The sequence below is a fragment of the Protomyctophum parallelum genome (genome assembly GCF_964188405.1).
Source record: "Protomyctophum parallelum genome assembly, chromosome: 2".
NCBI lineage: Eukaryota > Metazoa > Chordata > Actinopteri > Myctophiformes > Myctophidae > Protomyctophum > Protomyctophum parallelum.
Genome location: NC_139699.1, coordinates 53,384,531 through 53,406,931, shown reverse-complemented (window position 1 = coordinate 53,406,931; position 22,401 = coordinate 53,384,531). Strand labels below are relative to the sequence as shown.

Here is a 22,401-nt window from a genome sequence, read left to right as displayed (position 1 = left end):
TCTCTCCAGCTCTTTAGTAAACAGAATATACATTTTCAGGTCAGGATACAAATTCCCAGCAAAGTTCCCAGCAAAACTAGTTTGAATAGCATCAAAATCAGTTTAATCAGGCTCGGGTGGCGCAGTGGTTAAGTCCTTGCCCATCACCACGGAGGTTGTGGGTTCAAAACCACCATGGTGTCGGGTGTTTATGCGTACATATTGGCCCGTGTTCTGGGGTGGGTGATATTGGTCATTGCATGTACTCCTGGGACTTGTCGAGTGTTGGATGGGAGGAACAGGCGAAAGACCTATGTCCTCCCGGTGGTGGCTCCTCACTGGCAGGTGAGTCAGTAGGATACAACAGCAGTGACAACTTAAAACATTTGTGTATACAATTGGCTGCATACAATTGGCTGCACAGTAATTTTCAAAGAATCTTCAAAGTAGACATAGACAAGTGCAACATTTTAACAACACAAATCTTGTATGGGGTCCCCTGGCAGTGGCACAACATATTTTCAGATGGTGCTCCACAGCCAAATAAATATTAAGTTGGAGGTCCTTTGACATGACAAAGTTTGAGAAGCACTGGCCTGGAACATTTTGCCATGTGTGCTACAGAAGTTTTGATACCGTTGTCATAGAAACAGGCATTGGGCCAGTGCACAAGACCAACAATGGTCTTCCAGTCTATTGGCTGGTGTTTAAAGAGCCAGCTGACAAATGTTCATGCACACATAATTAAAATATCCATATACTGACGTATTCCCTCGTTTATATGACCATATAAAAACAACATGGCAGCAATTTTAGGAAATATGCCTGAAAAAGGGCCTTTCTCTTCTACAAATCCTCGTCTACTGGACACTAATTGCATCCTCGATTTGGAAATTGCAGTAGTTCATATTGCGGAATTATATAAAGAGCGACAGGGTCCAAAAGGACTAGTATTCTAATGTTTTAGGTAGTATTTGGTCTATGAATCAATTAAAGTAAAATATGATTAATTTCATGTTAAATGTATACTAAAAAGGACCATATCGTTTTATTGTTATGTTTAGCTCACAGTCTAGAAGTCATACAACAAGAAGATACACCAATTAAAACGGTGTGAGTGAGACATAATATGAGTGGTAATATGAGTGGTTTGAATTACAGGTCACTTACAGACGAGGCTGTCAGATCGCTATCCCACACACTGTCTGCACTACACAGGTCTGTTCCTAGGTCAGCCAGCAGAGGGAGCAGTGATTGGATGCTACAAAGCAGAATGTTCTCAGCTTGCTGACTGTTGTACAATGTTCAAGCACATTCAACATGCCATGCCTATTTTGGGAATGTCTTTATAGGTTGTTTAATAATAATAATAATAGCTAACATATTGTCAAAATGTTTCAAAACTGTCAATCTACAAGATGCGACACCTTGCTATCTTGTAGATCTGCTATTTGTCATACTACAAATTCTACATGATGCAAGGGGTTGTTAGCTGGTTCAAGCTTTACTACCCAAATTCCATCAGATATAGCAGGACATCTACTGATACCTACTGTATGCCTTTGCATCTACCATATTATTATACATTCATATATCGCTAAGTAGGAGTTTGATTGCTTAAGTTTCTAAGATTTGCCTGATGCAAATGAGGATTTATATTGTATCTCATTAAATTAATCTGAGAACATGCTTTAAATGTTGGGTTTCTCTGATCTGCACATTACTGTATATATTTATCTATATTTGGTACATCTTTTCAAAAGGGGGCCAGCGGGCTAATGTATGTTAATTTGGGGGTCCAAGTTTTAGAATCATTGCTGTACTGTAGTTCGCATTTACTATGATACTATGAAAACGCGCAATTCCCGTCAGTCAGTGTATCACTCAAAATCCCCAATGGGAAAGCCCCCATATATGGTGCCCAGGTCTTGTGACATCACTATGACATCTGATGTCATAGTAAATGCGATCTGCTGTCGTAATTAAGCCCATATATGGAGATCCCTGATGTCATCAATATTGGCCTGCAACTCCACATCTGACCTCAAAGCTCAAAATCTCCATATATGGATATATATCAGAATATGTTCTAACATTCCATTATGTTGATCCTTTCCCATCCATCCATCCTCTTCGATGTCTCCCTTTTGAATGATACCTGTCCATTCAAACTCTAGACGAGCCTGCCCCAAAGTTATTAGTGCAGCCGCGCCCGGTTAACCTGACTTTGTCAGATTGCAGCAGTATTGAGTTCACAAGTTGCCTCCTCCTGCCTGCATCTGGTCTCTCTCAAGCAGAAACGATGTACCCGAAGCAGCAAGACAAAAATCTGATATCTCCATAATAATTTCGGTTGTCTTTACATTTGCGCTGTGGCACAGCTACAGTATCACCAGTCTCGCGTTGATCCCGCCTCTAGTGGCCGTATACGGCTGCATATCGCTCCAGACCAGATGGGAGCAGGAGGAGGAACTCACTGCTGCCGCCATCTGGAGTCAGGTTAGCGCCTGGTAGCCGGCGAAAACTAGAGTTCTCAACAGGCCCGAAAAATTAAGGCACGGCCCTCATCAAACCCTGTACAAGAGAATGTCCCCGCTACCACCCTTAGATCTCCATATATGGAGCAGACCTGTTCTGTTGATCTGACCTCATCAAACCCTGTACAGACATGCTCCTTAAATGGCCAGTACATAAATCATTCCATGTTGATCAGACCCCCCATGCCAAAGCGCCAGCGCTCGCCCAGCAGTCTGCCATCAACGAGGCGGATGTGTGCACGCAACCTCTCGCCCTTAGGCGTCTTACTGGTATATATCTGTATATATCTGTATTGTACATGTAATGTATTGTATACAATGTAATGTATCTGTACACGTTGGAAACCCTTTCAGAATGAGTTCAACATTCTACAACTTTGAATGTAGCCGGTCACTCAGAATGTATTCTGAGTGACCTTTAACAAGATGATGCTAGTGATGACATTACGTATCAAATGTCCACTGTGACTGCGACTGTGTGTGTTCCTGACACATACTGTAGGCCACATTTGGGGACAAATGTTTAACATGAAGCCAGTTGATTGGGGTTGATCAGGATGTCAAATTGGGGACAAAACTTGGTGTCCCCAATTAGATCTCACTGAAGTTTCATAAGGTTGCATGGTTCAATGGAATGTCCCCAAAAGTTTACAAACCGCTGTGTTAAGTGTGTGCATGCTTGTGTGTGTATGTTGAACAGACTGGGCACTGCACTGTTACTATAGTGTCTTAAAATGAAGGCTATGGCTTGCTATATGACAAATATATTATTCATGAGACCTTTCAATTTCAACATGAAACCTTGAAAATGAACCGTGAAAATGCAGGACTGAAAAGCAACTGTCAACCATAATCAAATTCTCATGTTTTGTTCTTGTAGTTTGTCTCGTGTGGCCAAGCAAAAAAAAAAGAAAAAAAAACATTGTTAACACCATTAATCTACATCAATTAAAGGCAATTGATCAATGTTACGCGTAACGCCATTGACGTAGCTCTACGGCAATTGGGCTTATATAGTGCTTTTGATTGATCAAGTCATAATGCTACTCACGTTAGCGTCGAGTTGCTAGCTGGTGCTGTCAATAACACGCGATCATTATCATTGTGCCCATAAACATCCACTCTATCTGTTTCTTTCAATCGCCTGTATCTCCTATTCCTTCTCCCAGATGGCATTTTTGGTCAAAGCAAGGTTTATTCCACAGCCTAGAGCAGACTCTGTGTTGCGTTCAGGGGGGCACTGAAGCCAATAGTGTCTGAAGCCAGTAGGAAATCCTGACTTCCTGAAAGTTAATATAATGGCCTGTTGTGGCGCTGTCATTGGGCCCAAAAAAACCCATAGCTCCATAGAGGTCCATGTATTTGAGCCCAACTTCACCTAGACTGTATTACCTTAATAAACATGGTCATGAATACTTTCTGCTTTTAGTCACTAATTTAAAGTCTCATTTATCATGTCATAATATTCTTTTTGGAAAATGATGGTCCCATTTATTAAAAACATTACCATAAAGTCGAGTATGTTCTGAGGGGCGTGGCTACCTTTACAGTCTATGATCGGGATCCACCCCCCGCTCGAGTCAAAATAAAAACCAACGAAGAAGAAGGGGGGAAGTCCCGCCTCGTTGTCTGGGCCAGCCAATGGCCAGCTGGGCCCAAACGGATCTAGAAAGATGGCGATTTACAATTCAAGGACTGACAGGCTTCATCTTACGTCCATATTAGACCCGGAGAATGCTTTGTCTGTTTTACAGTCTATGGTTGCATTCCATTAGACTCCATTAGACCGGACATTAAACAAGAAAGAGATCTTGCATCGTCACACACCCTATCATAAGTTCATCACTTCCGGTCTGGAAATGTGGCTCTTCAAAATAAGAGCTGACCAGGGAAAAATGCTGGTGTGAATTACATCACAATTTATCAATATAAATGCTAGCGGTTTAAGTGTTAAAAAATTGCACAGCTCTGCAGCAAAGAAGATCAATTATTTCTCAAGGTTTGGTGTTCGGGATTTTCTTTCTTATCTCCAAACATAACAAGGAAACATCCATTTGTCACGCATCTTGTGTTCTTGCTGACTTAACCCATTTTGGGCAGTAACCCATTTTGGTGTTTTAAAGCATTATGTTATACTTTAGCTGGCAGATCTACAAGCTCATAGTGCGGCACGAGTGCCGCGCTATGAACTTGTAGGTCTGCTATTTTTTTTTAATCGTGAAAATGTGCCTCAAATCTTTGAATATATATCATTATGGAGTGAACATTTTAACTCAAATCTTTGCTTCTGGGGAGGTCCCTGGAACAACATATTTTCAGATGGTGGGGGCGGAGGCATATTACATATAATTGTTGGGGTCCTTGACATGAAATATTGAGCACCTCTGATACAGAAACCTAAGGTTGACGTCAGGCCTAAATGGGTTAAGTCAAATAAATATTATTATTATACATTTTTAAAATTTCAATCAATCAACAAGGATTCAATTTGTCCTTGAAGAGACGTCAGGTTATCCAACTACAGTATCTGCTATCTTAACCACTCAAACCCGAGCGGCACTATTCTGGGGTAAATATTCTGTGATATTGGCAGATCTAGAAGCTCACAAGACATGTTTTGATTGAGTGCAGAGGGAAATAAGGAGCAGGCCAAGTATAGAACCCTGGGTGACTCCCTTGATGATGTCATCAATAGGAGACACTATACCCAGTGAGTGATTTTGCGTGAATTTGGCCACATTCAGCGGCTACTAAATGTCCTCATTTGGATGCAAAAGCTCACACACAATCACATTGTAAGTACCGTATGTTAAGTCTGTCTCCAATTCACTGTCAATGGTGTGCCGCCAAATTGTGATCAGATTAGAGGCTGGGTTCTGAGGGAGGACATATTCACTGTGACAAATGGTGACTCAACGGACTGAGATCAAAAGTGTATAGGATATAATCATGCTATTGTGTTAATTATTGTCATTAGCTGTAATATCTCATCTTAATGCCATGTAAGACATCTCGTCTCCAGTACGATCGATCCAAGAGGACAACGCAACCCAAAAATAGCAGATCTACGAGTGAGCTTGTAGATCTGCTATTTCTCAGCACACAACTAAGGCTTAAAGGAATACTTCACCCCTGAATTGTTATTGTCCATTACCTCCCACACAAAGCTTTGAATACGTCGGAGATTGTTTGTGTCGCATTCCTTTATGGTGAATGATGAATCCTGGCCCCCTATATTGATGAGAATAGGGAGCAAAACTATGTCAGAAATCAGTTTGTAAACTCCAAAACAATTCTCACAGTATTGTCCAAGTGTCTTGAATCCACTCTGTGTCAACCTTTGTTTGTTAAAATAAGTGTTAATAACTATATTCTGATAGTAATAGTTGCTATAGAGAGTATAACAGGGGTCTCCCTCTCCCCATCACTCCAGCTCTTTAATAACAAGAAGAATTTAATCTAATCATATCAGTAGAATGAGTTTATACAGGATAAATGTTAAACAAGTTCAACTGGAAGTGACAAAACAAAATCATACAGCAGACAAAATTGGAACTGGCACACTATAATTGTGAATGGATTTTATTCTGAATGGATAAAATTAATGTGCCACCTGAAAATGTATTTTCTGTGCATTAAAGAACTGGAGAGACAGGGAGACTCTCTATAATATAGCAATAATTACTAGCAGAATATATGGCTTTAACTTAGTAAAAAGCTTTACATAGTAAAGTTTGACAGAAAGTAAAAAGCTTTACATAGTAAAGTTTGACAGAAAATGCTTTTTTAAGTACTGATGAGAGTAAATGCAGTGTATGGGAAGTACTGAGGGTATGACTGGATACATTACACTTGGAAGATACTGTAAGAGTTGTGTGAGAGTTTATAAACAGATTTTGATATGGTTTTGCTGTTAAATGGCGATGAACTATAGGCTGATTTTGAAGTTTGTTTTCCAGTTCAGGGGTAATTGAGAACATGGCTGGCTGCATAAGGGCACAGTCAAAATGAGATTCATATGCATCGTGACTCAAAACAAACGGAAGCCGAGACTTCAGACGTGTCAGTTTCCCAGGTTGTGGACAGCAAAGGCAAGAGTGCCGGTTTTCTGGTGTGTAGTTTGTTTTACTGTAGGTTGGAGTGGTCTCGCGTTGCCAGACTGTTGCCTCTCCCAATTTTCAATGGGTTCCGTGATACATACAGACTGGAGCACGGAAGCTCTGATCAGGAGTACAATACAAGGGGAAGTGAAACCTCCTCCCCACTTCCCTTTCGTCGCGCAAATGTATCCTAATATAAATTCAAATCATCTAAGAATATATAGCTTGCTGCTTAGCAGAAATGGAAATAAAAAATATATTTTAAAATATATTTTTGTGGAACTGTTTGGAACAGATTACTCGCATTTAGGGAGGTGTAGTTCCAGACTCTATGGCCCTCATTTATCAAAGCGGCGTACGCCAAAATATGGGTGCACGCCGGAATTCCCGCAATTTCCGGCATTTATCATTTCCGCAAAACCTTGAACTTGAACGTGAGCTAGGACAAAAATCACGTTAGGTTAGCTGTCGGCCCGTGGCCCAATGGACCCTACGCCGGTGACACACAGTGACAATTTCTTGCAATTAAGTTGCGATATGTGCGTGTGTGGGTGAGGCGGGCATCAAGGCAAGCGAGGCGAGAGGAGAAACAGATAGGGTAGGCCTACAGCTTTATTTAATTCATGCAGGTGTTCGTTCTTTATTTATTTAACACACCATGGGCTTGCAAGTTGCGTGTGCGTGTGTGCGTCTGTGTGTGTATGAGAGCTGAGGGGGGGGGGGGGGGGGGGTGAGGCGGGGAAACGTTATTGACTTCTTTCGTCATGTAATGTAACTATGGTTTCCAAGGTCGTACTGCAGTTGTTCTTGTCGCAAAAACGAGGGCGAGGCTTGATTTCATAGGGCGTGCCAGATAGATTTCAGCCATCACATTTATTAACATCGGAACGAAATTAAGGAAGGATCAGCTGTTTGCGATCACTCAATTTATAAATGAGGGCCTATAGCATTACGGAGATTGTGGAATAGTTGTCTGGCTATGAGAGCCTAATTGGAGTACGCCACAATGGGATGCTGATGCTTCGGACACATATGAAGTACACGCGTGACCATGCCCTACGACTGAATTTATAGTACACTGTGATGTCATCAACACAGTGGTAGCTGATACATTAATAATGAGTGTGTTACATTTAAATGCGCCAATCTGCACTGACACACCTGTTAACACCTTAATTACCCGGGGTTATTTAATCCATTAAATTATAGCGCCCAGTCGATTTATAGCAACGGAGCACTTTCACAGACGGACCGGATGTTGTTCCGGATGTGGCTGTAGCAGCTAGATGTACGGGAGGTAAGAATAAATCTATCGCAACTAGCGACTGGACAGCGGAGGGACGTCTAACACAGGATCTTTTTTTTATAATTAGACGGTTTGATTTAGAAGGAAGGCCCACCCCCGCTCGATCATGAAGGCACCTCTCTATCCTGATTGGATGAAGGCTGGGCCACCTAGCCAAAAACGAACCCTAAGGTTTTTTATTCCCAGGGGTTAACTGGGGACAGGGAGGAACTCCTTATATGGTCAGCACACTCTATAGTAGGGAGGATTATCACAACAAATCAAAAAAAGTGATATTTGAATTAAGTGAAATCACTGAATATACCTTTGACACATTTTGTGCCCATGACGTCCACAGACGTCCTAGGAATTATTTAACTCTTCTTACTGCTGTTGTTTTTAACCCATTTTGGGCGGGAACCCCTTTTGGTGTTTTAAACATTATGTTATAATTTAGCTATTGAAAAATAGCAGATCTACAAGCTCATAGCGCGCGGCGCGCTACGAGCTTGTAGGTCTGCTATTTTTGAAAAATCGTGAAAATATTTATTTCAGAAAACAGGAGGATTTAGAAGATTTTTTTTTAATTTAGAGGTCAGGCCTAAATGGAAAACAAAATCAGCCTAAAGTTTAATTCCGCTTGAATCTTTCTTCAATTCACCAAATGCAGTATATTCTCTTTGTATTCTTCATTCACCGTGAAGGAACACAATAATTATGATATCAAGGCTTCATGGGGTGAGCAATTGATAGAATTATTTTTGAGGGTGAAGTATTCTTTTAAAGGAGCACTTCACCCATTGGTATGGGCTCTGCCATCCGCTTGATTTTTAAAACTATATCTCTATTCTTTATAGTTAAAGTGCTTGGTGTGAGTGAACGGCCCCGTAAGATTGCACCATTTCTGACTGCTTGCTCTGTGTCTCAGAAGTGCACTGTGGACAGTTCAGAAACCTTACTTTAATGACATCATCAATGGGGATTCCAACCTAATAGAAACTACAGACTATCTCTTACTGAATAAAATCACACCTGTGTATCGTCATACATCATCTCATTCTGGCCAATCATTAGTGCGTTTACACACTCAAAACTGGCCATTCATTATCAATGGCATTTAATGTTTGTGTTAGGACAAAGTTTGTGTCTACACACAGTCACACACACTAAAAGCTGGACAGTGACCCTCAAAAATACGTTTGAAATCAACCAGGTTTCTGAACTGTCCACAGCCCACCTCTGAGACACAGACATGGTGCCATCTTAATGAGCATTAGTGGGGACCAATTATACGAAGAGTGAAGTGCTCCTTTAAGGACGCAGCGTGGAGGATGGTTGGCTGCCAGGGTAGAGGTTGCTCTTACCTGCCTGCTTCACTCACAGCTCAGAGGGTGAAGGACAGAAGATGAACCGAGGAAAGAGAATGTGTCGTAGCCTCCTCTGGCGTCCCGACAAGTGCCTCTCTTTTTAACATCTGTCTCTCGCTCTCCACTAATGACTCATTCTGTCTTTTGTTTGTTTTGTTTTTACACGACAAAAACAAAAAGAAATCCCTACAAACAGTCTAAGGATGTGACATTAGACATTGATATTTACAGTTTATGGTGCGGTAATGGTAGTGTGTTCTGTGACTACGGCAGTCTGGGTGGAGTCTGGATGGTGGGAGCGGTAGGCGAGGTGTCCGGGTTCGGCGGGGTCAGTACCTTATGGGTGAGCGAGTGCTGCCGCAGGTGGTGCAGCTGAACGAACTCCAGGCCGCACTGGGAGCAGGTGTACGGCCGCGGCGTCTGGTGCTTCAGCAGGTGGTTCTGCAGCTGGCTGCGGTAGGCGAACGACTTGTTGCACTCGGTGCACTGGAAGGTGTGCGGCCCCTGGTGGCTGGTCTGGTGCCGCTTCAGGTGGGCGTACGTGGGGAACTCCATGCCGCACTGCGAGCACACGTGGCAGCGGCCGCGCTCGTGCTTGGCCTCGTGCGCCCGCAGCTCGCTGGGGTAGGCAAAGCCGCGGCGGCAGAAGCGGCAGCTGTAGGGCTTGATGTCGGTGTGCTGCAGCATGTGGCGCTTCAGGTGGCTGGTCTGCGTGAAGCCCTTCTTGCACACGGTGCACTTGTGGGGCCGCGTGCCCTGGTGGGTGAGCAGGTGGGTCTGCAGGTGGCTGGGCTGCTTGAACAGCTTGCCGCAGTGCGGGCAGGCGTGCGGCTTGATGCCGTTGTGGCCCAGGATGTGCGTGACCAGGTTGTACTTGGACGTGTACGACTTGTCGCACATGCGGCACTTCCAGCGCTTCAGGCCGTCGCCCACGTCCACGCAGTACGACTCGTCGATCTGGATGTTGATGTCCAGGCGGTCCACGCGCCGCCCGCCGTGCCGCCGCGGGGGCTGGTGCTGCGGGTGCTGCGGGTGTGGCTGATGAGGCCCGCCTCCCCCTGCCGACACCGCCCCTCCTCCCCCTCCCGCCACAGCCCCTCCTCCTCCTCCTCCTCCTCCCCCTCCCCCCGCACCCGCCCCTCCCCCGCTGCCGTCGGCCCACATCATGCCCTGTCCGCTGTCTTCGTACTCTCCGCCCATCCCCATCTCCCCGGAGTCGTAGCCTCCCACCTCGCTGGTCTGGAAATAGCTGCTGATGGCCTCCTCCTGCTGGCTGGAGGCCTTCATCATGACCTCCTCCTCCCTGCCCCTACCCCCCCCGCGCCCCCCGTGGCCTCCGCCCCCCATGCCGCGCTGCTGCTGTGCCTGTACCCCGGCCCCCCTGTGGACCGGGTCTCCTCCTCCGCCCCGGTGGCCCGCCGAGGGGGGAGGGGGATGTCCGTGCTGCTGACCGGACGTGTTCCGCTCGCATTCGGAGCAGCTCTTGTTGGAGCCTCGCAGAGCGGCGGGGTCCACCGGGACCAGACTCCCTCTGGTGGCCAAGGTGTTCAGCATGTGGCCGCACGACGTCATGCCAGGGTTGGCGCCCTCGCCTTTGATGTGTGACGAGGGTCCGTCGCCCCCGTGGCGGTCCGGGTGGACCGCCATCTTGCTGTCGGGGTGCGGCGGGGGACCCTGCTGCCAGCGGCGCTGGCTGCAACTGGGCTGCATCTGTCCGCCGTCCTCGCCCAGGTTGTCGCCCAGGTAGTCTCCGTTGGCTCCGATGAGCTGGTCGGCGTACTCGTAGTCCACTCCGTCTACTGGTGGCGCGGGGGACTCTTTGGGCTCGCCGGTGTAGAATCCGTTGGGTGCGATGGTGGCGCCAAACACCTCATTCTGGGAGATAAGACCTAGCACGGCGGCCTGGGCCAAGGACAGCACGACCACGGGATCTGTCTGTGTGCCTGCGTCCACCAGCCTGGCCATTACCTTGGGCTCACATCTACCCAGGCGCCGGCTCGCCTCCTCCTGCAACACAGAGCACAGGACACACACTCAATGGAAAATAATCAATAATAATAATAAAATAAATAAATCAATAATCACGACGCGGCAACAAATCATGTCAGCGTCTCAATACAAGGGACTGCACTAAGGTTTTTGCATTGCTTCTGCTGTTTAAAAATAAATCACACTCATTTGAAGTGAGGGGCTCTCTTATCATCAGTAATTCCGACACTGACAAAGGCCTGCACGCCAAAACGCGTCTGTCTGGTTTGACTTTGACTGCTGCTGTGGATCTTCAGACTCTACTACATTACTATTACTGAGAGTGAGGATTTTATTCTCTTTCTAGACGTCCTGTATTCCCTGAATCTGCACCCAGCAAACGCCTGAATCCTCACAGACTGTCAACTTGAGATGAGCGAGCGTTTTCCTTTAAGTGCGCTCTCATCATCATACATCACATTCCATGCTCAGCCAATCAAAATCATCACAAATGTCATTCCGGCCAATCACTTTTCTTTCGCCCTCACTTTTTATCTTCAATATGTACTTTGCTCAGCCAATAAAATCATCGCTATGGGGTGATCAGCCAATCAAACCATTGTGTTTGTGTTCACACAAACAGACAAAGCTGGGCATAGGAGGGGCTAGGAGCCAGTCGCACCACCTCACACACTAAGTTCTAACTTAGCCTAGTTATATCTTAAATGCAGTGATGTAAATAGGTTTTCAATGTAATGAGTCCCGGGATGCAGGGGTGGTCTTTTAGATGAGTCCCAGGGACATTTTATGAGTCCCACTTCAACGACGTTATAGGAGTCATATTTTGCCATTTTTACAAATTGCAGCATTTAACTAAAATTTCATTTTACATGGTTATAATGTGGTTATATTCATGTGACATGTAGAAAACAGAAGAAGAAATTATTATTATAACTAAAGCTAGCAAAATAAACTAGAATAAAAAAACAGTACAGTAGTACAGTAGTGCATCCCGTGGATGCAGAGGTCGTTGTTGTATTGCGTCCCTCAACTCTAAACTGCGTTTTGGGATGCAAAATGCACCCCATTTAATCTCTGTAAGTGGTTCTTCCTCTTTTGCACTAGGTATGTTGGTGTGTGTGGTTTTTTAATGTTGTAAGGGTCACTGTGTCCCTTTGTTGTCTTGTATTGTGTATTGTATCTGTATGCTGCAGGGCGGGTCCTTGGGGTCCAAGACAAGTTTCTCCCTTGGGAGACAAAATAAAGAAACCTTGAACCTTGAAAAGCCATTTAAGCTATAACTAGGCTAAGTTTGAACTTAGTGTGAGGTGGTGCACTTGGCCCCTAATGTTTGGTAGGCGGAGAGCTCTGCAGCTATCAGGTGTTCTGCCGAAAACATTTACGATACATAGAAAAAAAACAAGTCTGTCTTTGTTGACGTTGACAATCTGTTGACGGATCGCAAGTCTGCGAAAACATTATCCGACGATATGTCAAGAAACGTCCCAGTTAGTGTCAATGTGGCATCTTCTGGTGGATGGAGCATTAGGACCCTTTGAAGTGGAGTGCATAGTCCTCCAATAGGAATGTTTTCTAATCCAATAGGGATCACGTTGTTGAGCTCATTGTCCAATCATAGTGTGTGTCTGTGCCAGTTGTCGAGAGACAGTGAGAGAGTGCGGGACAATGAGACAGAGAGTGATGTCTGATTTATGTCCCGCCGTACGCCAGTGTGGCTCGGTGAAAAGAAGCTGATCTACAGCCACGGGACAGCGTTGTACGACCAAGCATAAAGCAGGCTTGAGACAAATGTAGAGAGACAGAGAGGGGAGGAGGACTGTGTGTTCTCAGGGCATTGGTTCAGGTGATGTCTGTCCTAACCAACCTCCATGACCTCACTCACATCTGACCATGGACACACAGTCTGCTTCCTAATCCACAGTCACTCAGTAGTAGGAGCAATGTGTGTATGTTTGAGTGACAGTGGATCTGTGTGTGTGTGTGTGTGTGTGTGTGTGTGTGTGTGTGTGTGTGTGTGTGTGTGTGTGTGTGTGTGTGTGTGTGTGTGTGTGTGTGTGTGTGTGTGTGTGTGTGTGTGTGTGTGCGAGAGAGAGTTTTGTGTCAATTAATTGGTGTGGGATAAACACACACACACACACGTGTGAATAAGAAAATGTATGAGATTAATAACTAAAAAGAGAATTGGAGAGAGAGAGAGAGAGAGAGAGAGAGAGAGAGAGAGAGAGAGAGAGAGAGAGATGGGGACAACGACAAGAAAGCAGAGGAACAGATAGAGAACAGGAAAAACAGAAGAGAAGGCGAGAAAAAAGAGAATGAGAGAGCTGAGAGAGAGCTCAGCTTAGGGGTAGAGAGAGAGAGAGAGAGAGAGAGAGAGAGAGAGAGAAGGGAGGGGGAGAGAGAGAAGGGAGGGGGAGGGAGAGAGAGAGAGAGAGAGAGAGAGAGAGAGAGAGAGAGAGAGAGAGAGAGAGAGAGAGAGAGAACCAGCTAGAGCAAGCAAGACAGACTAGTGGAGGGGAGGGGGAGAGAGTGAAAAAAAGAAAGAGGTAGAGTGAAGGAGAGATAAGGGGAAGAAGAGGAAGGGAGGGGGAGAGAGAGGAGGGAGGCTGGGTGAGAGAGAGACACTGGAGAGGCAGAGTGAGAGAGAGAGAGAGAGAGAGAGAGAGAGAGAGAGAGAGAGAGAGAGAGCAGAGAGAGGGAGGGAGGGCAGAATGAAAGAGTGAGAGAGGGTGGGTGAGTGAGTGAGAGAGGAGAGGGAGGGGTAGAGCAAGGCAGTGAGCAAGAGAAGAGAGAGAGAGACAGACAGAAAGACAAACAGACAGGGTAGGGGAGAGAAGCGAAAAGGAGGGGGAGAGCAAGAGAAACAGAGAAAGAGAGGAGGGAGAGGGAGAGAGAGAGGGGAGGGGGAGAGAGAGAAGGGAGGGGAGAGAGAGAGAGAGAGAGGGGGAGAAAGAAGGGAGGGGAGAGAGAAAGAGAAGGGAGGGGGAGAGAGAAAGAGAGTAGGGAGGGGGAGGGAGAGAGAGAGAGAGAGAGAGAGAGAGAGAGAGAGAGAGAGAGAGAGAGAGAGGGGAGGGAGGGGGAGGGAGGGAGGGAGAGAGAGAGAGAAAAGGGAGGGGGGAGGGAGGGAGAGAGAGAGAGAGAGAGAAGGGAGGGGGGAGGGAGAGAGAGAGAGAGAGAGAGAGAGAGAGAGAGAGAGAGAGAGAGAGAGAGAGAGAGGAGAAGGGAGGGGGGAGGGAGGGAGAGGGAGAGAGAGAGAGAGAGAGAGAAGGGAGGGGGGAGGGAGAGAGGGGGGAGAGAGAGAGAAGGGAGAGAAGCAGTGAGCAAAACCAAAGAGAGAAGGAAACAGACAGACAGACAGACAGACAGACAGACAGACAGACAGAAAATGCCAAAATGAGAGCCAGACAAAACGAGAGATAAAGAAGTGATGAAGTGAACGAGGGAACAGCAACGCAGGAGTTGGGAGCAATGGGGACGTCTTTGAGAACTGCTGTGGGGGGGTCACAACGAGTTAACAACACCACCACAATGTCACATATTCTTTAAAAACAAACACTAATTAAACAAACAACCTCGTTCTTTAACCTCAAACTTTGTCACCCGAGGTGGAAGACAACGATCTGGGTTACTGTCGCCTCCTCCTACAGTATAGCTGTCAGCTGTCAACTACCAATCACCAGTACTGACCCCCCCCCACCTGACCACCCATCCAGCCCGCCTCAACCCTTCACTCACCCCGTTCCGCCTGCTGTGGTGTTTCAGGTGTTTCAGGGACCTCATTCTTTGGCGTTGAAGTGCACTGAGTGAGGACAGCGTCTGTTCCTACACTCCTATTTATATACTGTGAGGAGGGAGAGGAGGCGGGCCCTGTGGCTGACTCCACCCCCTTCACCACACAGTGACAGCAGCATGCATGCACATGCACACAGACACACACACACACACACACACAGCTTTACTTTCAACTACTAGTACGTCTTAAAAACATAGATCATGTATCACTGATAAGGACGGCTGCTTGATATCCGACTGATAGATTAAGTCGCCTCAAAGTTGCGCGCGCACACACACACACAATACAAAAACTGAAATGAAGTAAAAATAATTTCAGTCAGTGAAATTACAGCTCTAAGAAGCAGCTTGTACGTCTATATATTCAGCCTTTCTTCTCTTTCTTTCTCTCACTCTGTCGGTCTCCCCATTTCTATCTGTCTGTCTGTCTGTCCCTCTCATTTATCAAGTGGGGTTTATAGTACAGAAAAGTATTGGGAGATTGTTCCGTGCACAGACTTTGATACAAGTATGTGATAGGACAGAGAGAGAGAGAGAGAGATGGAAGGTGACTGACAAGGAGAAGAGCGAATGAAAGAGAGAGAAGATGGAGAGAGACAGAGGTGGGGGGGTGGAAAAAAACTGAAAAGTGAGGGGAGGGGTGGATGAGTGTGTGTGAGAGAGAGAGAGAGAGAGAGAGAGAGAGAGAGAGAGAGAGAAGACACAAGACAGAAAGAAAGAGAGAAGGAGAGGGGGGGGATGGGAAGAATAGAACAGAATGCGGTAAAACTAATAAGAAACGTTAAGAGAAAATACAGTGAAGATGAAAGTTGAGGGAGGGTGAAACCCGATTGATTTGTACTTCAGCGTATAACGGTGTCGCTCGTGACATGTGAGCCTTCAGATCTGCTAGCCTATGTTCATCGTGCAACACACTGTCGTATGACAGAGTTTATAATAAGCATTACGTTACTATGATTAGCTGATAGTCAGCGAATCACTCTAAGGCAGACAAGCGATGAACCACGGATTTGATTGACACCAAGGAACCATCCATGTTTGCTTACAAACACCTTGCATCATGTTGCCGATCAGCCGCTAGTGACAACCTGGCGGAGCAGCAAGCAGGTTGAGATGGACTGGACTAGATGTGTAAACGTTGCACAGGAGTAATAAAAAAACAGTTCATATTCTTGTGAGAAAATAAAAGTAGTTAAAATGAATCAATAATGGTGGATCAACAAGAATGTTGGAAACTGTTGGAGATTGTGAATGAATGGGAAAATTAATTGCACTTCCAACGTTGTCATATACATGACGCCGCTGTCAATTTTGGCTGTCAATAACGCACTTGACTCACTATCATTACTACCATTTTGTCTTTTTGAAAATTATAACTTGACTCAGAATGGATGGCTAATAAATATGGTGAAATGGACCTCCCTATTGCAGCTGATAGAGCAGATAGACTGTTCATATACATTTTTAGGTTCTGGGTTGCTAAGTGCACTCCAACCAACTGTCATAAGACTTCTCCCAAATCCTTGTCATTCCTCATGAATTCCAAATATAAACAAGCACATTTGTATTTGTTTTCTATGGCAATCTGACTATTCAGTGTTAGCAGCTGCAATCCATATGTTATATTATATGTTCATTGTCTCCTTCTCCCGCTTACACCCCGTAGTTACAACGATGTCTGAACTACAATAAAGATGGTGGAGCATATAGTGTCCAATCCATGTCTGCTTCAAGAAACTTCACTGACATTGTCAACCAGTAAGGTGCCCTACTAGCCGACACCAGGGCCAAAATGTCTCAATGGAACAATACGGAGACCACCTCCAGACACTGCACAACACATGTACTAGTTATATTGTATACTGTACGATACCCTACAGATTATCTATGGTATATCTACCATATAGATTTGCTAAAATAACCTTAAATCTAGATTTGTATTTAAATAATATTCAAAATAATACGTATAATAAAAGGGATGGTTCGCCCCAAAAATAATGGATTGAATTCATGGATATTTCTTTTTTCTTTTGTCGCATTCCTAAGCCAATAATTTGCCTCGATAGGGAGCCACTGCTGGCATAATGAGCAACACACAGAAGCCATGAAGAGAAATATCCTTTTGCACACCTACGGAGACAGACAGTCAGAGTAATGAACTTGAATAATGGTGAAACAGGTAACGGGGAGAGGGAGTCCTGCACACTGTCTCCACGTACAAAAAACATTTGGAGTACAACCTTTTGGTCACTCGGATCTTCAGCAGTCATAAAGAAGCAGCTGGCACACAGCCAGGATATCTCAGGGAGGCGAGGGCCAATCAAACACCACACACCAATCTGTTACCATGGAGAGGGACGGCCCACACAGGTGAGTGAAGGTGGTATTTTTTCCATGGTAAAAGGAATGTTGTTAAAAGAACATGAGAATAAATATAGCTGCAAAAATACAATTAAATAAGTCAGAAGAAAAAGGTATTGCAATCATGAATAATACACCTATAGGGTCTACTCTACTGAATGAGGCAGCATATAAACATTGGATATATCAACAACTACTAGCGCAATTGCTGTGTTCCAAGAGGACATAATATCCAAATACGTATTGAGGATCAGACAAGGTAAATTACAAGGGTCAAGGGTCTAACCTTCGAATACATCAACAAATCCAAAAAGCCTATTCTCTTTAGAAGTAGGGTTTGTGTGAGTTGCGCTGGTCTGACACTTGAAAAGTTTGCTTTGATGAGAGAATCTCTTACGTTTCTCCCACGTTTGTTAAAAAAAAAGACTGGGGGGAATTGGATAGTACTGTATGTGATCATTCCAGACTGTAGCAAATGCCAATGTTTTTTGAAGACTGACCAGATGTGATAGGAATATGGGGTTATAAGTTACAATAAGTTACAATCGACTTGTCCTGTTCTTTACTCTTATAGTAGATCAGACCGGGGTTTCTGCAATGGTGAATTAAATCCCTAATCAACCCATTATGTCGGGTAGCCCTTTTGAATAAACTGCTGTTTCATCTGGATTTATTCATGCAGTCATCTATTGTGTGACATATTCTTCGGAGACTAATGTGTTTCTGTCTTTGTCCGACTCCTTACTGTAAGGTGGTTGTGTTGCCAGGTCTGCTTATTATAAGCGACTTTGGGCTAGTTGTCCTGTTACATGGCTTAATATTCATAGTTGCCCGTTGCTTTATAGTTTGGGCTTATTTCTGAAGTGTAGTTGCTTATTTTACTTCAGAATTTGTGGGAGGACGAGGCATACATTCTTCACATGGTTAAAGTTATTCTCTTACTTACTTACTTCTCGAAATAAATCTTCTCGAAATTAACATAATTAGGCGCACAAATTGTACCCATACTCAAGGCCTCTAGACCTTCAGAGTGAGTATATTGGTGTAGAGCCTGTTAGCATAAATGTGTCAGTAGGAAGATTGAACAAAAAAATGTGATAAAAAAAAAAACAACAACAAATACCCATAGAGGACATAACAGAGAAACTGTGGGGCATCCAAATCGGCCTTTGTCTCTGGATTTTTAGATTTGTCCATCCTGTTTTTGTCCTGATCAACAATACTGTGATTTTATGGGTGATGTATTTGGAGGTTAGACCCTTACCTGTAATTGTGTAGGTCTGACCTCACTCAGTAGACCCTAGGTATTTTATTCATGACTGATGACGATATCACTTGTTGTAGATACAGGTTATCCGGGGTATCCGGACATAAAAACAAACCCTTTGTAGCTATATGTATTCTCATGTTCTTTAACAACATTCCTTTTACCATGGAAAAAATACTACCTTCACTCACCTGTGTGGGCCGTCCCTCTCCATGATAACAGATTGGCGTGTGGCTTTTGATTGGCCCTCGCCAATCTGAGAGTTGTCACATATACTACTGGCTGTGTGCGGTATACTCCCTCCAACTTTTGTCCCATTATTCAATACACAGAAGCCAAAATAAGTCAAGCAGGGCTGATGGCCAATACGTGCTGCTGTCCCTGGTCAGATGATGTGTGTGTATGATGAGGTTTTATCTCAGTTAACATAAAACAAGAGATGATGAGAACAATCACACTTTCATTTCCTAAGCATGTTGCTAGGTCATCAACATTTTCCTAAAGGGGTGTTTCACTTGAAAGCACTTCTGCAGAAAATCTAACTACTACTACCCCAGAGTTTTTAAGCTGCTTGCTTCAATGTTTAGATATTTGATATTCAATTTTATCAAAAATCGTCTCCATTTTAACCATGTTTAACCATTTAACCATAAGACTTTTGGGGGAGCATAGTCAGAAATAAGTACGACATACGGATACGTGGACGGTTAAAGGCATATTCATAGTCCAGTTTTCGGTGAAGAGGTGACCACCGAAAACTACAACGTGACTTCACGCCACGGTGGTCACCACTCACGCAACACATCTCTCTGTTATTATTAACCACCAACGGTGGTCAGCTCTTCACCGAAAACTGAACTAAGACCTCAAGACTCACCCGTGGCTCCGACATGCATTGCCGGTTAAGACACATACATGGCCGGGTAAGACTCACCCACGGCTTCTGTGTGCGGTTAGGGTTATAGGTTAGGATTAGGGGTGGAGTGTCGGACTATTGCGTGTCGGACTGTTAGTATGTTGGACCAAAGATATTTACCCCTGGTTCTGGTGACTGATATTAACCTTCTGATGCGTGAGGGGGCCATGTTTTGATTTTATTTATTTTATTAACAAATGCCATTAAAAAAGAAAGAAAAAAGAAAAGTGTAATTGGAAAAAATTACTATAAGTAGGAATGCGCAATATTGAAAATGTTGGCCAATCTCCGATATTACTTGCAGGATCAAATCACTCGACCTATATGAATATGCTCCAGTACGGTTTACCTTACACCTGTTGTATAACTGATAATATAATATATATAATAACTTAGTGATGCAACAACTAAAATGTTGTTACTGGGAATGAAAACATAGGCACCCCAAACAGGGCGCTGTTTTAACCCATTCTGGCCTGAGATCAGATTCATACGAGGTTTCCGCCGGACACACACTGGTCTGATGAAACCATTCTGACCTGAGATCAGATTCTAAAAATGTCAGTCGCTCTTAGATTTTTCAAAAATAGCAGACCTACAAGCTCGTATCGCGCCACTCGGTGGCGCGATATGAGCTTGTAGATCTGCTATTTTTAAATAGCTAAAGCATAACATGATGCTGACACCAAAATGGGTGCCCGGTCAGAATGGGTTAAGAGAAATGCTAATGAGTTCCCAGATTGGTGTTATGCGGAAATATAGTGAAAATCTATCAATCTCATACAGTACAGTATGGGGCCGTTGATCTTCAGCAGCAAGGACTGGAGGGATTGCGGTGCCCGCAATCGAATAGTTTGGAAATCCATCTGTCCAGAACCGCCGATCCAACCAATATGCCCATGTATGGGCATTCCAATGTGGGCATATACTGATGACATCAGGTATCTCCATATATGGGCACAGACAGATGGGTACAGTCACTACAATGGGTACTCTGACAAAGCCCCCAACACTATATGACTCAGAGATCAGATCAGCAGTGCGACTTAAGTGTGATGGCCGTGTAGCTCTAATTTATTGTAATCAATTAAAGCAATTGGTTCCATAACTGTTGCACATCAACAGCACAGCAAACACCTGCTACAGTCAAACAACTAGACCAGCATGCAGCCTGCACTGTCATCACAAAACACACCTTTCTAGTTTCTGGGTGTTTCAACCCAGAGTACCATACAACTCCAGGGTATAGCAAGCTAGTTCGTTAGCATCAACCACTAGACTGATCGTGCTTGGGTGGTGCAGTGGCAAATACACCACGGTCCATACGTCTTTGTCGAGTGTCTAAACGAACATAATTGGTGTTGGGAAGCTGGGTAGGGAGGGTGATATTTGTCACTGCAAGTACTCCTACGTGGCACCTGTCAACATGGACTGTTGGGTGGAAGCAGTAATAAGGACGGAGACTATACGTCCTCCCGTTGGGGGCTCCTCACTGGCAGGGGAGCCAGGACGATACAACACACAGATGTGTGTGGGGAGGAATTAATTGACATAATGACTCAATTAGGGAAATAGTAGAATCAATACTGGTGTATCATTTGAAGTCATGAACTTAAGTAACGAATTACTGAAACAAACTACAGTAAGCCAGTTTCTCCAAAAACTGCAGTAGTGTACTAGCTTGTGCCTTCCCAAGCAAAATATTTCCAAAAGTAGAACATACTATGGGAGCAAAAATGTCAATTAGTTTTCTCCCCCAAAATGTGTCCCTAAAGCAGCTTTACCCTTTTCTTTGCTCTATCTTTGCCCTAATTCTTTATTCCATGTCCTATGAATTATGCATACTGCGTTTGATTCTCCAGAATTTGGGTAATTCAGACAGACAATCCACACGGCGGTGGCTCAGGGGTAGAGTGCCTGGATGGAAACCGTAAGGTTGCCAGTTCGAACCCGGGCTCCCCCAGAGTTACTGTTGAAGTGTCCTTGAGCAAGACACTGAACCCCTAATTGCTCCCGATGTGCTAGTTGGTGCCTTGCATGGTTTCTGCTGCCATCGGTGTATGAATGTGTGTGTGAATGGGTGAATGTAATGCACAATCTCTGTAAAGCGCCTTGGATAAAGGCGCTATATAAATGCACCATTTACCATTTACACCAAACATACCACAATGAATAGTACAAGCCAGTTGACTGGACACACAATCTAAGTCTAGTTAAAAAAAGCCCTTAATGTTGCATTTACATCATTCTGTGTGTGATGTTGCACCTCGTCTGAGTTGGAAATGATAAATGTTGCATTTATATAGCGCCAAATTTATCCAAGGCGCTTTACTTAGATTAGGATTACATTGACATTCACCAATTCACACACACCGATGGCAGAGGAAACCATTTAAGGCACCAACCTGCACATCGGGAGCAATTTTAGGATGTCTTGCTCAAGGACACTTATGACATTAACTCTGGGGGAGCCTGGGATCGAACTGGGAACCTCACAGTTTTCCCATCCGGCTGCTCTACAGGCCTCTCTACCCCTGCACTGCCACCCCAAGTTGTGACTTGCGAGACCTGCCGTTAGACGTTTTCAGTTAGCACTAGTCTGAATCGATTATAATGCATTAGAGATATGTAGAGAAAACTACCAGGAGTTTCACAGGTAAGCTTTAGCTTAAATAAAAAGACAGTAAAGTCATTAAAGTCATACTGTGCAAGATTCATTCTAGTAGTATTTTGGCAACACCTCTGGTAGCTCTGTTGTCGTTACATAGTAGAACAGCAATTCCCAGAATCCAGTTGGAAACAATATAAACT

The 22,401-nt window shown here is 44.5% G+C and overlaps 1 protein-coding gene across 1 annotated transcript in view; it reads right to left on the bottom strand.

Moving 5' to 3' along the window:
- znf710b (zinc finger protein 710b) overlaps window positions 1-15,067 on the bottom strand; it is a 28,092-nt gene extending 13,025 nt beyond the window's left edge. Inside the window, exons 1-3 of the mRNA XM_083759352.1 lie at window positions 14,990-15,067; window positions 10,402-11,275; window positions 9,605-10,341 (exon numbers count right to left, since the gene is read on the bottom strand). Of these exons, the coding sequence (XP_083615478.1) occupies window positions 9,605-10,341; window positions 10,402-11,275; window positions 14,990-15,034 (1,656 nt within the window). The 5' untranslated portion in view covers window positions 15,035-15,067. The remainder of the gene's footprint in view (window positions 1-9,604; window positions 10,342-10,401; window positions 11,276-14,989) is intronic.
- Window positions 15,068-22,401: the final 7,334 nt, after the last annotated feature.